This window comes from Saimiri boliviensis, chromosome 2 (genome assembly GCF_048565385.1).
Source record: "Saimiri boliviensis isolate mSaiBol1 chromosome 2, mSaiBol1.pri, whole genome shotgun sequence".
Lineage (NCBI taxonomy): Eukaryota > Metazoa > Chordata > Mammalia > Primates > Cebidae > Saimiri > Saimiri boliviensis.
Genome location: NC_133450.1, coordinates 88,155,269 through 88,168,154, shown reverse-complemented (window position 1 = coordinate 88,168,154; position 12,886 = coordinate 88,155,269). Strand labels below are relative to the sequence as shown.

At 43.1% G+C, this 12,886-nt stretch overlaps 1 protein-coding gene across 4 annotated transcripts in view; it reads left to right on the top strand.

Annotated features, from left to right (window-relative positions):
* Positions 1–12,886, top strand: part of RORA (RAR related orphan receptor A) — a 739,946-nt gene that overhangs the window by 708,249 nt on the left and 18,811 nt on the right. For all 4 annotated transcript variants that reach the window (XM_074393852.1, XM_074393853.1, XM_074393851.1 and 1 more), the window contains one exon: positions 10,570–10,711. In XM_074393852.1, the coding sequence (XP_074249953.1) occupies positions 10,570–10,711 (142 nt within the window). The remainder of the gene's footprint in view (positions 1–10,569; positions 10,712–12,886) is intronic.

The following is a 12,886-nucleotide window of genomic DNA, read 5'->3' as shown; positions in this document are numbered from 1 at the left end:
CTTAACTTTTAAGTTTGTCATTTGTAAAGCAGATACACACAAATCCCTACTTTGCCAACTGTAGGTCGTCGTGGATTGCAGATGAGGACGGCAAAGCGTCCTGCAAGGTGCCGACTATGGAGTGGGTGCTCAGCCTGTCGTCACCACTGCTTTTATCACCACCACCTTTTTTTCCTCTGGTCATTCATTCAACAAATATTTGTTGATTTCTCTAACTATTGGGTTTGCTCCTGGAAACAAAGAAACAAGGCTGTCAGTCCCTGGGAAAAGTAGATATTCATAATACAACAAGGTAAGGCTGTAGGAGGGGATAAATACAGGACTGTAAGGGTGTACGTGGAGGGGGCCCTCACCCAGCTTGGTGAGGGCCAAGGTCAGAAAAGGTTCCCAGAGCAAGTGAATGTCTTCTCAGTGAATCCTGAAGGGAAGGCGACAGTTTCTTTGGGGAACTGTGAACATAGCAGTTTAGGCTTGGTCAGAGTATGACTTTGAAAAGAGCTGGCTGGACATGTGGCCATCGCGTGGTCATCAGCAGGGAGCCATTAAGGGCTCATAAGCAGAGAAGTGACTTGATCAGTTTGATGTTTTAGAAAGATCTATTTAGCCGGGCGCGGTGGCTCAAGCCTGTAATCCCAGCCCTTTGGGAGGCCGAGGCGGGTGGATCACGAGGTCGAGAGATCGAGACCATCCTGGCCAATGTGGTGAAACCCCGTCTCTACTAAAAATACAAAAAAAAAAATTAGCTGGGCATGGTGGCGCGTGCCTGTAATCCCAGCTACGCAGGAGGCTGAGGCAGGAGAATTGCTTGAACCCAGGAGGCGGAGGTTGCGGTGAGCCGAGATCGCGCCATTGCACTCCAGCCTGGGTAACAAGAGCGACACTCTGTCTCAGAAAAAAAAAAAAGAGAAAGATCTATTTAGTAACTGTGGGCAGTGGATTGGAGGGAATGAGAATGGAAGCAGGGATCCCGGTTGGGAGGCTGTATCATCACCAAATCAAGAAGTGAAAGACATGGAAACGTAAGAAAACAGCAGTAAAGATAGAGACAAGTAGATGGATCTGAGAAATAGGAAGGTGCCCAGAAGCAGCCTGATGTGTAGTGCTGCTTGGATATGGGTGGGGAGGAGGTAGAGATGAAGGGAAGCCCGTCTTTCTGCCTTGAGTAACTGACAGAAAGATGGTGCCTGTCACTGAGCAAGAAAACACTGGAGGAGACAAGGCTGGGAAATTGGCTGTGGGGGAAGATGTATTCTCTTCTAGGTCAGGCATAGTGGCTCAGGCCTGTAATCCTGGCACTGTGGAAGGCAGAGGCAGGAGGATCACTTAAAGCCAGAAGTTCAAGACCAGTATGGGCAACAAAGTGAAACCCTGTCTCTGCCACAAAAAGTTAAAAAATTAGCCAGTCATGGTGGCATATACCTGTGGTCCCAGCTACTGAGAAGGGTGAGCTGGGAGGATCACTTGAGCCCAGGAAGTCAAGGCTGCAGTGAGGCGTGATCGCACCATTGCACTCCAGTCGGAGTGACAGAGACCCTGTCTCTAAATACACACACACACACACACACACACACACACACACACACGCACACATACACACACATACATACACACACAAATATATATATATATGTATTTTTTCTTTCTCCTCCAGAAAGGAAAATAAAAATCAGCTGAAGTTTTTAGAACTTAGTGGGTAGGGGAAAGGTGATGGGGCTCTAGAAGGCCAACCCACAACTTTGGGTGAATGCCTATCCGAAGTCCGGGGGATGCATTCACACAACGTAATGGGGAGCTGGGGACTCAGTGAGGATGAGACTCAGGCCAGCCATGTGCTGGCAAGCTGTGAACAACCGGCTCTCTGGAAAGCAAAAAGTGTCTTTCAGTATGTAGTTAACTTTGGTATCTATCTCACTGATACAGTTTCTCACAATTTTCAAACAATAATACAATATACAATATTTTTATTATAAACTTCATACAGACAAATGATTCTCTGAATGCTCTTATGATTTTGGCTGAACTCTTACCTCCATCCTCTGGTTACAGTTGAGGAAAGACTAGTTCCAACATGAATATTGGTTGATATTTTGTTTACATTAATGAATAAGAAGAGAGTGAAATAACAAAGATATTTTGGAGATTCATTCATTCGCCATTGGTGACATGAACAACTTTCTTGCTGAATCAGTAAATAGTTTTCAAATGCTAGAAGAACATTTCCTCCACTTGGGTTATTCACAATGAGGTCACTAGACATGATGTACTGTTAAGTTTAATCTGCATTATTATTTTCTTTCTTTTTTTTTTCTTTTAAGAGACAGGGTCTCACTCTGTTGCCCAGGCCAGAATGCAGTGGTACAGTCATAGCTCACTGCATCCTCAAACTCCTGGCCTCAAGCGATCTTCCCACCTCACCTTACCAGGTACCTGGGACTACAAGCACATGCCGCTACACCTGGCTGGTTGTTTGTTTGTTTGTTTGTTTGTTTGTTTGTTTTAGATGGAGTCTGGCTCTTGCCAGGCTGGAGCACAGTGGTGCAGTCTCAGCTCACTGCAACCTTTGCCTCCTGGGTTCAAGCGATTCTTCTGCTCAGCCTCCCGAGTAGCTGGGACTACAGATACGTGCCAAATGCCTGGCTAATTTTTGAATTTTTAGTAGAGACAGGGTTTCACCATGTTGGCCAGGATGATCTCAACTTCTTGACCTCGTGATCCACCTGCCTCGGCCTCCCAAAGTGTTGGGATTACAGGCGTGAGCCACTGTGCTCAGCCAATTGTTTCATTTCTGTAGAGACAGGGTCTGTGTTGCCCAGGTTGGTCTCAAACACTTGGCCTCAAGTGATCCTCCTGCCTCAACCTCCCAAAGTGTTGAGATTACAGGCATGAGCCACTGCACTGGGCCATCACTTTTAAAATCTAGACAATAAGCAAAATAATAAACAAAAACCTGATTTGTAGCATTTGCCAATTTCTGTGGTGTAAATAATCCCACCAATGGCCATCTTCAAGCCACCTGACCTGCTCTTTCACAGAATGCATAGTAGGAAAGGGATGTACAGCAGCATACCATGGTCTGTATTTCCCCTTTAGATATAAGGGTAATTGATGTAAATGACCTGAAGAACGTCGATAATAATAAAGTAATCATTAAAAACTAAGTTAATTTTTTTTGTCAGGAATGTATCAGTTAATGTGTAATAACAAATTTAATCACTAGACTTAACAGAATTCCTGAAATTTTACCACTCAGCTCTTGCAACCTGATAGGAGCCTTCTAAACACCATGGCCTCCATCCCAGTTTGCAGAGCTCCCATCTAGTGGGGTCAGTGAACAAATTCATAGTGTGCAGTCATACTTTTTTTTTTTTTTTAAGAAAAAGCATTAGGGAATAGAATTTCCCAGCAAAGGTAAGGCATATATCAGAAATAAAAGTAAGTGAAAGGTGTTTTGAAAACCTAGGTGAAATAAGGGAGGAATCACTAAAGAGATGCCTTTGAGACTCTAGAAATGGAAACAAAAGGTGGACAAAAGGGACTCCATGTCAGGAAATCGAGATTGTGTGACATCGTTTTGTTTTTCCCACACTGAAGAAGATACACGTAAGTGAGAGGGTACTGATTGTAAAATCAGGACACGAGATTGAGTCTCAGCACTGACACTTACCAACCGTGGGAACTTGGACAAGTCATTTAACATTCTAGGCTTCATTTTGTTTCTGGCAAATCAGAAAACTAGAATCAATCTCTGGTTCTTTGCAAAAGGAAATCAGTGTCTTCAGGGAGTTTTTAAAAAGTATTTCGTTAAAAAAGAAAAAAGGACAATTTTTTTCTTTTTTGACCTATACAAATGGCAATTTCTTTATTGTTCAGACTACTGTGTGTGCCTGGACCACATCCCCGAGGGTTCTGGTTCGATAAATCTAAGGTTTATCTTTTGAAAGCTCTACGGGTATTTGTGATGCATCACCAGTTTGTGAACTACTTTACCTGATAATCTCTCAACTTCTTTCAGTGCCAAAGACCTGTTTGTTGTTATTTGCAATAGCTGCATGTTAATATGCTGCCACTAGGTGGTGATAGTGCGCCACAGTCTCACTAAGCACATAACTTCCCTGAAATGTATTATGGTGGCTCTCTGCTCAAGCCCACCATGTTTGTAAATGCCACATCTTCTTGTATTTGGACATCCATAGAAAGTGAACTTTTATGACAGCCAAGGACGTAATTGGTTAGCTTCTCTTTTAGAAATAACAAAGTTGCCCAATTATGTACTTGATGTCTTTCCCAAGCTAACTCACAACTTCAGCACTCTTTTTTTTAAACACCTCCTCAGTTCCACCCAAAACTCCATGCCCTAGCTTTGTGCCTTCCGTGCTCTCTCTATGGCCTCCAAGCCCAGGGATTCATCTCTCAGCTCACTTGCTTCCTAATCCTTCTATAGGATTTCCCCCCAGTCAGACAAAATCCTATTTCTAAATTTAAAAGCACACTACTTCTACCTTGAGGTAGGAAGCTACCTACCGCACTTTCTACTTTTCTTCTTTTTCTTCTTCTCTTCTAATCCTTCTTCCTCTTATGTGTTCTTTAACCGTAATATCTTATCTGTTTAATTTTCTAAACTCTTAATTCTCTGATAACCGCCCCCCCCCCAAGGAATACTGAAAACAAGAGGTTTTTAAAAAGAAAAAGGAGCAGCAACCTTATGATACCTCATTAGGTATCATAAGGTATCTTTCTGAAATGCAAAGTTTAGTATTCGTCTGAGCCATGGAGGTCTACTTACCCTGTTTCTCCCTTCTCAGCCCTTACCTTATAACCTCACTTCACCTCTCATAGCTGATATTTGATAGTTCTCCTTGTGGGCGTGACTCTGTTGACTTAATCCAAAAGAAAGATCTCCTTTCTGGTTCTTAGCTGTGCCACTCACAGAACTTTTCAGCAGGCTTTGGCTCAGCTGACTTAGCTGAGGCATAAATGATGTTGTAAAGAATAAGGCATGTCTGCTTCTGTGCTTGCTTTCCCCAAATCCTGAAAACTGAGACTTCCAAATAAGGGTAATCCTCTTCCAAGCAGATAGCGTGGAAGCCGGACATGGGTTCCCGCCACAGTGCCACTGCTCAAAGCACGTATGGAATGCTTCATGAATTTGCCTTGCAATTGATGGCACAATTACACAGACATCTTTAATGGTGGTTACTCTCTACCATTGCACTAAGTTTCATTGTTTGTCTGTTTGTGTTCTTAAATGAGCTAAAGTCATTTTGAAATAAGTAAGGTGAAGCAAATGGGGCATAAAGCTTCTGTCAGAAATGAGGAAACATGATGGACTCATGAGACTAATTTTCTTATGTGACTCCTAATTGAGATCAGGAGGCAAGATTTTGTAAAATGTCTGGGCAGTAGGAAGCTGGGTCAGCCAAAGGTGTTGATCGAGGGAAAACACTAATTTCAGAGTAGATCACTCTCGCTGCTTTATTCTGTAGAACCTGTCTTTCACACTACCTCATTTAATGGTTGCCCTGTATGAGAACAACTAAGGAGGAATTCTTTTGACACACAAGACAAGCAGAAAAGCAAAACGACAGTGTAAGTTTTGGAGTTCAGCTATGGGAATTCATATCCTGGCCTTACCCCATGCTAGAGGTGGGACTCTGAGCGAGTCACTACACCTCTCTAAGCCTCCGTTTTTCTGCCTTCAAACCAGGGAAATGATAGCACCTGCCCTGTATCACTCTGTCAGAAGTAAATGTCACAATCTGCATAAAGCATAGAGTACCTAGTCAGTGCTGTTTTAATGGTACTTGGGATTTGTGGCGGGGGGGGTGGGTTTAGGTTTTTTTTTTTTTGCTTTTTGGGGTGTTTTTTTTTTTTTTTTTTTTTTTTTTTTTTTTTTTTTTTATGGAATCTCACTGTGTTGCCCATGCAGGAGTGCAGTGGTGCATTCTCAGCTTACTGCAACCTCTCCCTCCTGGGTACAAGCGATATTCCTGCCTCAGCCTCCTGAGTAGCTGGGACTGCAGGTGCACACCGCCACACCTGGCTAATTTTTTGTATTTTAGTAGAGACGGCGGATTCACCATGTTGCCCAGGCTAGTCTTCAACTTCCAAGCTCAGGGACATTGCCCACCTCAGCCTCCCAAAGTTCTAGGATTACAGGTGTGAGCCACTGTGCCCAGCTGGGATTTGTTTTAATGAGCTATCAGAAGACACAGATATGGAAGTGACTGTCAAAACGGAAGAAGTTTGTTACACAGCAATACCCCCTTAGCCTCAGGGGGATGCCTGAAACTGAGAACCCTTTAGGTACTGTTTTCTCCCATACATCCAGGCCTGTGATAAAGCTGAACTTATAAATTAAGCACTTTGAGAGATTAACAACAATAATAAGAATATAGAACAATTATAAAAATGTACCGTAATAAAAGTTATATGAATGTGGTCTCTCTCTCTTTGCTTCACTTCTCCCCTTTCTCTCTCAGAATATCTTTTTTTTTTTTTTTTGAGACAGAGTTTCGCCCTTGTTACCCAGGCTGGAGTGCAATGGCGCAATCTCGGCTCACCGCAACCTCCGCCTCCTGGGTTCAGGCAATTCTCCTACCTCAGCCTCCTGAGTAGCTGGGATTACAGGCACGCACCACCATGCCCAGCTGATTTTTTGTATTTTTAGTAGAGATGGGGCTTCACCATGTTGACCAGGATGGTCTCGATCTCTTGACCTCGTGATCCACCCGCCTCTGCCTCCCAAAGTGCTGGGATTACAGGCTTGAGCCACCGTGCCCGGCCTCAGAATATCTTAATATTCTCTTACTACAGTTGACGCAAGTAACTGAAACAAGGAAAACAAAACAGGGACTAAGGAGAGACTGCTGGACTCACAGATCCCTAGAGACGGGGCCCCTGCCGTGCCCCAGGGGACACACGGGGAAGCGCCGGGATCAGTGAAGGGGAGAGGGAGGCGGGGAGACACTGCCGAGAGCTTCCACTGTGTTTTCCACAGGGAGGAAGGTGCAGCAGGGTGAGCAGGGTTAGGAGTGGCTAGTCTGAACCATTAGAGAGCGCTGAGAGGTCAAGGCTGTTCTGACTGTCAGGTACCTGGCCTTAGGGTGACTGGGGCGGGGGAATCGTGGCTGGAAGGGTAATGGCCTGATGAAGGCGGTGTCATGGGTGTGGGCTCTGGCCAGTTGGATTCCATGTGGAAGGTGGCTGCCAGCAGGTTGTTGCTCTGTGTAGGAGTTACCCAGCCCTGCAACAGCAGCCCCTCCAGGGTCTGCAAAGCTCTAAGACATCTGCATCCAAAATACAGGAGAAAAAGATACGGTTAATATAGGTACTCATTGAGCCTGATCATCTGTCGTTCTCACCCTCATGCCGTCTCAGAGTCCCCTTACAGCAGAGCTCACTGATGATTATATATGGCTTCTTTGTTAACAGTATTGAACTTTATTCATAGTGGGTGGGAGTTAACCTAATGTGTGTGTGCAAACCAAAAAGAGGCTTCCTTTTCACTAATGATCTGACCGTTATTCAAGACCTGTGTCTAGTTCGGGATTTCAGACTTTTGAAAGAAATGAAGAAATAATGCCAGATATAGGGGTTCGCAGATTCCTGTAATCTCAGCTACCTGGAGAGCCGAGGTGGGAGGACTGCTTGAGCTCAGGAGTTTGAGACCAGCCCAGGCAGCATAGCGCAACCCTGCCTCAATTTTAAAAAAGAAAAAAAAGAAGAAGGAGTGAAGAAACTGAAGAGGGTTCTGAGAAGAAATACACAAGGTGGAAAAGAGCCTAGAAAGAAAGGTGAGAGGTGCGAGGATCTGGGCTTTAGAAGATATATGTAGGAAATAGCATGGCAGCCCTCAAGTACTAGCTCCAGTTAAGAAGAAAAAAGATCCTTCAGACATTCCCCACATTCAGTGATCATACGAGAAACTCTAACAGGCTTAATGTGAAGCAAATAAAGTTCTGACGTTAGGCAGCCACAGTGATGCCTTTACATGAGGGCATGAATGGTGGGAGAGTCTCAAGAAAGAGATCAACACCTTTCAGCTTGGACAGAGATTATGTGTCTCAGAGGAAAATGAATACTCAGACAGCTGACCTCCTTGTATCTCTTTCTAAGGATTATCTGCCTCTGTGACCGTTTATATTTTCTTGAATTCTCCCTAGTAAGCCCCAAAGAAAGCTTTACTTCTCACTTCCTTTTCACAGGGGAAACACACACACAAACAATGAAATAAAATAGAAAACACAGCGTTAGATATTTTCAGAAGAGAGAGATTGCTTTACAGAAAAGGCGGGACTTGATCGAGGGTAAAGTACAACAGAGAGACAGTCTGAGACACTAGGCACCCAGCTTTGCCCATGTCAAGGTTAGCAAGCAGCTTGGCTGAAAGCAGGAGGAGTGAGAAGTCAGGGTCTTGCCCTGTCCCATCCCAGGTTGGGTTTTCCAAAGAACTGGAAACTGAGGTCATATACATCCATTTGGTCTACAGAGGCCCCCAGCCATTACAAAGGAAGGCAGGCACACTTCTCCTTCTCAAGTTGCCCACATACCTTCCCACCTGCCTATTGTAGGGGAAAAAAAAAAGAGCACAGATGAACAAAAAGAAAATTAATATCTGATTGGCACCACCAACTACTGCCAACAATTTGGGGCATAATTTTCCAAAGCTGCTTTTATAGTAAATATATGGGTACCCTTTGTTCCCCAAAAAATTGGATTGTACTATGTTTAGCTCTTTAGTTGCTTTTTTAAAAAAAATCATTGGTTTATTTTTATCACCTTTTTTATATCAATAATTATATTTCTGAAATACCATTTGTAGTGGTTGCTGAATTCCATTGTATGAATGTACAATGTGACTCTTCTTTCAGTAATGTTGGACAGTTAGGATCTTTCTACATTTTTTATATAATAGTAGTACTGTGAAGAAAGCCCTTGTACAAAAATCTTTGTATCATTCTTAATATTTCTTTAAGGTGTATTCCTTAAAAGGTTAGCTCAGTAGGTAGGCTTTTTTAAAATTTTTTTATAGAACTACCAAATTGACCTTCAGAAAACTCTTTTGGTGGGAGAGCACCCTTACCAATTTGCCTACCACTCTGTTAATTCTTTAGGATTTTACCTCTTCCCACCAGTATCACCTTCATTGGGGTCATCTATCTTCACCATTAAAGTTTGAAGATAATAATACTCACTTGTACCCTTCATGGCTTTGCTTCATAAAAATGACTCTACTTACCTTGTTTTTTTTTCTGCATACATCCCTAACTTGCAAAACGACTGAAAGATAAATCAGCAATAAAAAGATAACAAGATGGCTCATGCCTATAATCCCAAGACTTTGGGAAGCTAAGGCGAGAGAATTACCTAAGGCCAGGAGTTCAAGACCAGCCTGGACAATACAGTGAGACCCCCGTCTCAACAACAACAACAAATATATATATATATAAACCTAGCCAGGCATGGTGGTGTGCACCTGTAGTTCCAGCCATTCAGGAGGCTGAGGCAGGAGGATGGCTTGAGCCCAGGAGTCCCGGTGACAGAGCAAAACCCTGCTCCCTCCCCTGAAAAAAAGCTCCCATGTGTTTAGAAATTCAGAAATATGCTTCTATATCACAATCTGGGCTAAAGAAAAAATTACCGAAAATTAGAACATGTTTTTCACTGAATAAGAATGAAAATACTACATAGTAAAGCTTTTGGATTGCTGTTAAAATATCACTAAAAAGAAAACTTGACACTTTAAGAATAGACAGCGAAAATTAATCAGCTAAGAATACAGCTCAGGAAGTTAGCAAAAATAATAACAAAATTAAAATCTTGAGGTCAGTAGCTCTTTATCCATCTTTGTATTCCCTCTCATTTTCAAAACGGCGCTTGACACATGAGAGGAACTTGATGAGCATCAGATTGGATTTGTTAAATCTTAAAGGCCATGATTCTGAACATGTGGCCTTTCTAAACTGTCAGGGATAAGGAAATATTCCCACTCCGACTGAGCTGTCAGAATAATCCATCCAAGTGTTCTCTAATGCTTGCAACAGTAGGTTCAGACTTGGGGAATGAGAAACGCCTAAAGGGCCATGTGTTGAAATGGGCTAGCAGGGGTTACCATGGCGTAGCAGGCTCACAGCGCCCTAGGTTATGGTGTGGCTGCATTTCCCTTAACTTGGATATTCCAGGGAAGTGTTTTGTGTTTCTTTCACAAAATAATCTACTGGAGATAAAGGCTAAAGGTAAGTCCCTTTGTATCATTCCGTCAGGCACATTGCCTTTGATCATCAGAGGCAAGAACAGGGACGTGGTCCTGTGCCTTTTACATGGGCAACTTTGTGTGGACGTTAAAGAAAGTTTTGCATGTATGAGGGATGGAGGATTAGGCTCTGGGGATCAATTTTCCTCAAGGAAAAAGAAGTGACTTTAATTTCATTAATGGTCTCCTGGATGATTCTGCTACAACTTTAATTCTCCATTAAATATTAATGTTGCTCAGCGCCTAGCATCCTGCCTTTAGTTTCATTCCGCTCATACTGACACTAACCTGTTTTATGTTTTATAACCGAATCACAGGGCTTTTTCAGGAGAAGTCAGCAAAGCAATGCCACCTACTCCTGTCCTCGTCAGAAGAACTGTTTGATTGATCGAACCAGTAGAAACCGCTGCCAACACTGTCGATTACAGAAATGCCTTGCCGTAGGGATGTCTCGAGATGGTGAGCTCTGACAGCTTGAGCTGTACAGTTGCGCGGGGTTGTGAAAGTGCCTCCTGACACCTGGACTCAGATCTGCCAACATCTGCCCCGCCTGCCCCCTCCTTGTTCTTCCACCTTACCACCCCCCATGCTCCTCTGGCAGCTTTGTGGAACTCACAGCAACTGCTTCCTCCTCCTCGTCCTCAGAGTCGGTGGGCTTGCTGATGGGTGGGGTGGGGTGGGGTGGAGGAGAAGTGTCTTGTGGTCAGAGCACCTTCAGATTTTTGGTATTGCAGCCTTCATAGGTGGGTCGATTAATGAACGGTAAGTGACATCTGAGGGCCTTAATAAAGATGCCTCCTCTAGGCTTTGTCGCACATAGGAAACCCGAACCAGAATTGTTACTTGCTTTACACTAGTAAGTGTATTGGAGATTGAAGTGAATCCGCTTTTATGCTAACTGGCTATTTTGAATCACATGCCAAAGCCAAATATTTGTACATACAGAATGTGTGAAAATAGTGCAAAGCATGGCTCAGTGACAAGCGTTCTTTTCATTAAAAGAAGCTACTTTAAGGAATAGAGACTGTCTACCATTCGAGTACAAAACATTTCGAGATCCTCCTGGAAAACTATCTTAAGTGCACTGAATAATCAACACCAGATTTCAAGACAGTTATGCTTATACGTGGAAACTGGGCAGAAAGCACAGCGGGTCCATTTTAAGGATTTTTCCAAATATACCAGCTGGCTCTCCTAAGAGATCCCTTTGAAGGAAAATGTCTCCTCCTATGGAATTTCAGCCTGTGGAAAAATACTTCAGAATGCAGAGCAGGCTTTCCAACAGTCTGCTTTCCCCATAATCTGATGTTCTTAGCGCCAGTAGACCTACATAGGCATACATTCACTTTTGTTCCTGCATATTCCAAGAGGCCACCCTGTGCACCACTACAAAAGTGAAGCGTTTGTCACTGGAAGATGCAAATCTCAGAGCTTCCACTCCATTCTCAGAAATTCCTGTGGCATGCAACTCTGCAGATTTCATTTTCCAATGGTACTAAACTGATAAGAGTTATGTCTGTCTCATCAATTTGTAAGTTAAATCACAAGTTATGTTTGTATTTTCTCAAAAGCTGGTCCCTCTATTTCACTTACAGGATATGATTACTGTTGTTAATATTAACATAAAAGTTAAGTCATCGGGCCAGACACGGTGGCTCACGCCTGTCATCCCAGCGCTTTGGGAGGCCGAGGCAGGTGGATCACGAGGTCAAGAGATAGAGACCATCCTGGTCAACATGGTGAAACCCCGTCTCTACTAAAAATACAAAAAATTAGTTGGGCATGGTGGCTCGTGCCTGTAATCCCAGCTACTCAGGAGGCTGAGGCAGGAGAATTGCCTGAACCCAGGAGGCGGAGGTTGCGGTGAGCCGAGATCGCGCCGTTGCACTCCAGCCTGGGTAACAAGAGCGAAACTCCGTCGCAAAAAAAAAAAAAAAAAAGTTAAGTCATCATTGTGGAGTCACCCAGAGTTTCACCTGTGGATATTAATCCACTTGGATGTCCTAGAAAATTTTTTACAAAAAAATTAAGCACTTTTAGTATGCCTTTTGAAAATTTTGCATATAAGAAATAGTGCAAGTTGTCATAGGTATAGAATGAATTCTGGAGGCTATAAAATAATAGTTCTGAAATTCAGAGCCCACATCAGCCCAGTTCCTGCCTGACTAGCCCCACTCAAGTTTGTTATCTGAGTTGTGGAAACTGGAAAGTGATCAGTATTCCAGCTCACTTGTTTCCTCTGTGAACAAAGACAGTGCATCCTCTTTGGCAAGAAAATAATTCACCACCTGGCCACCATGGGAGCTTTGGTTCCCAGCTTCATGTCCATTTATCCTGCCTCCTGCCCTAGACTCTTAGAAATAAAATGATAGTCAAATGGATGAATTCATCCACCCCATCAGCAATAAATTTAACCACAACCAATTAGGATAGCTAAGTCCCTCCAGCAGAGGCTGAGTCTAGCTGAGAATAGATGAGTTCATGAAAGAATTCAGACCAAGAAATCATAGTTTTGCTTTTTTTTTTTTTTTTTTTTTTTTCAATTATCTTGGTGTTTCATGAGAAGTCATTTGATATTCTGAATGAACTGGAAAGTTACTGTAGTGATTACACCACTTTAAATATGGGGACATA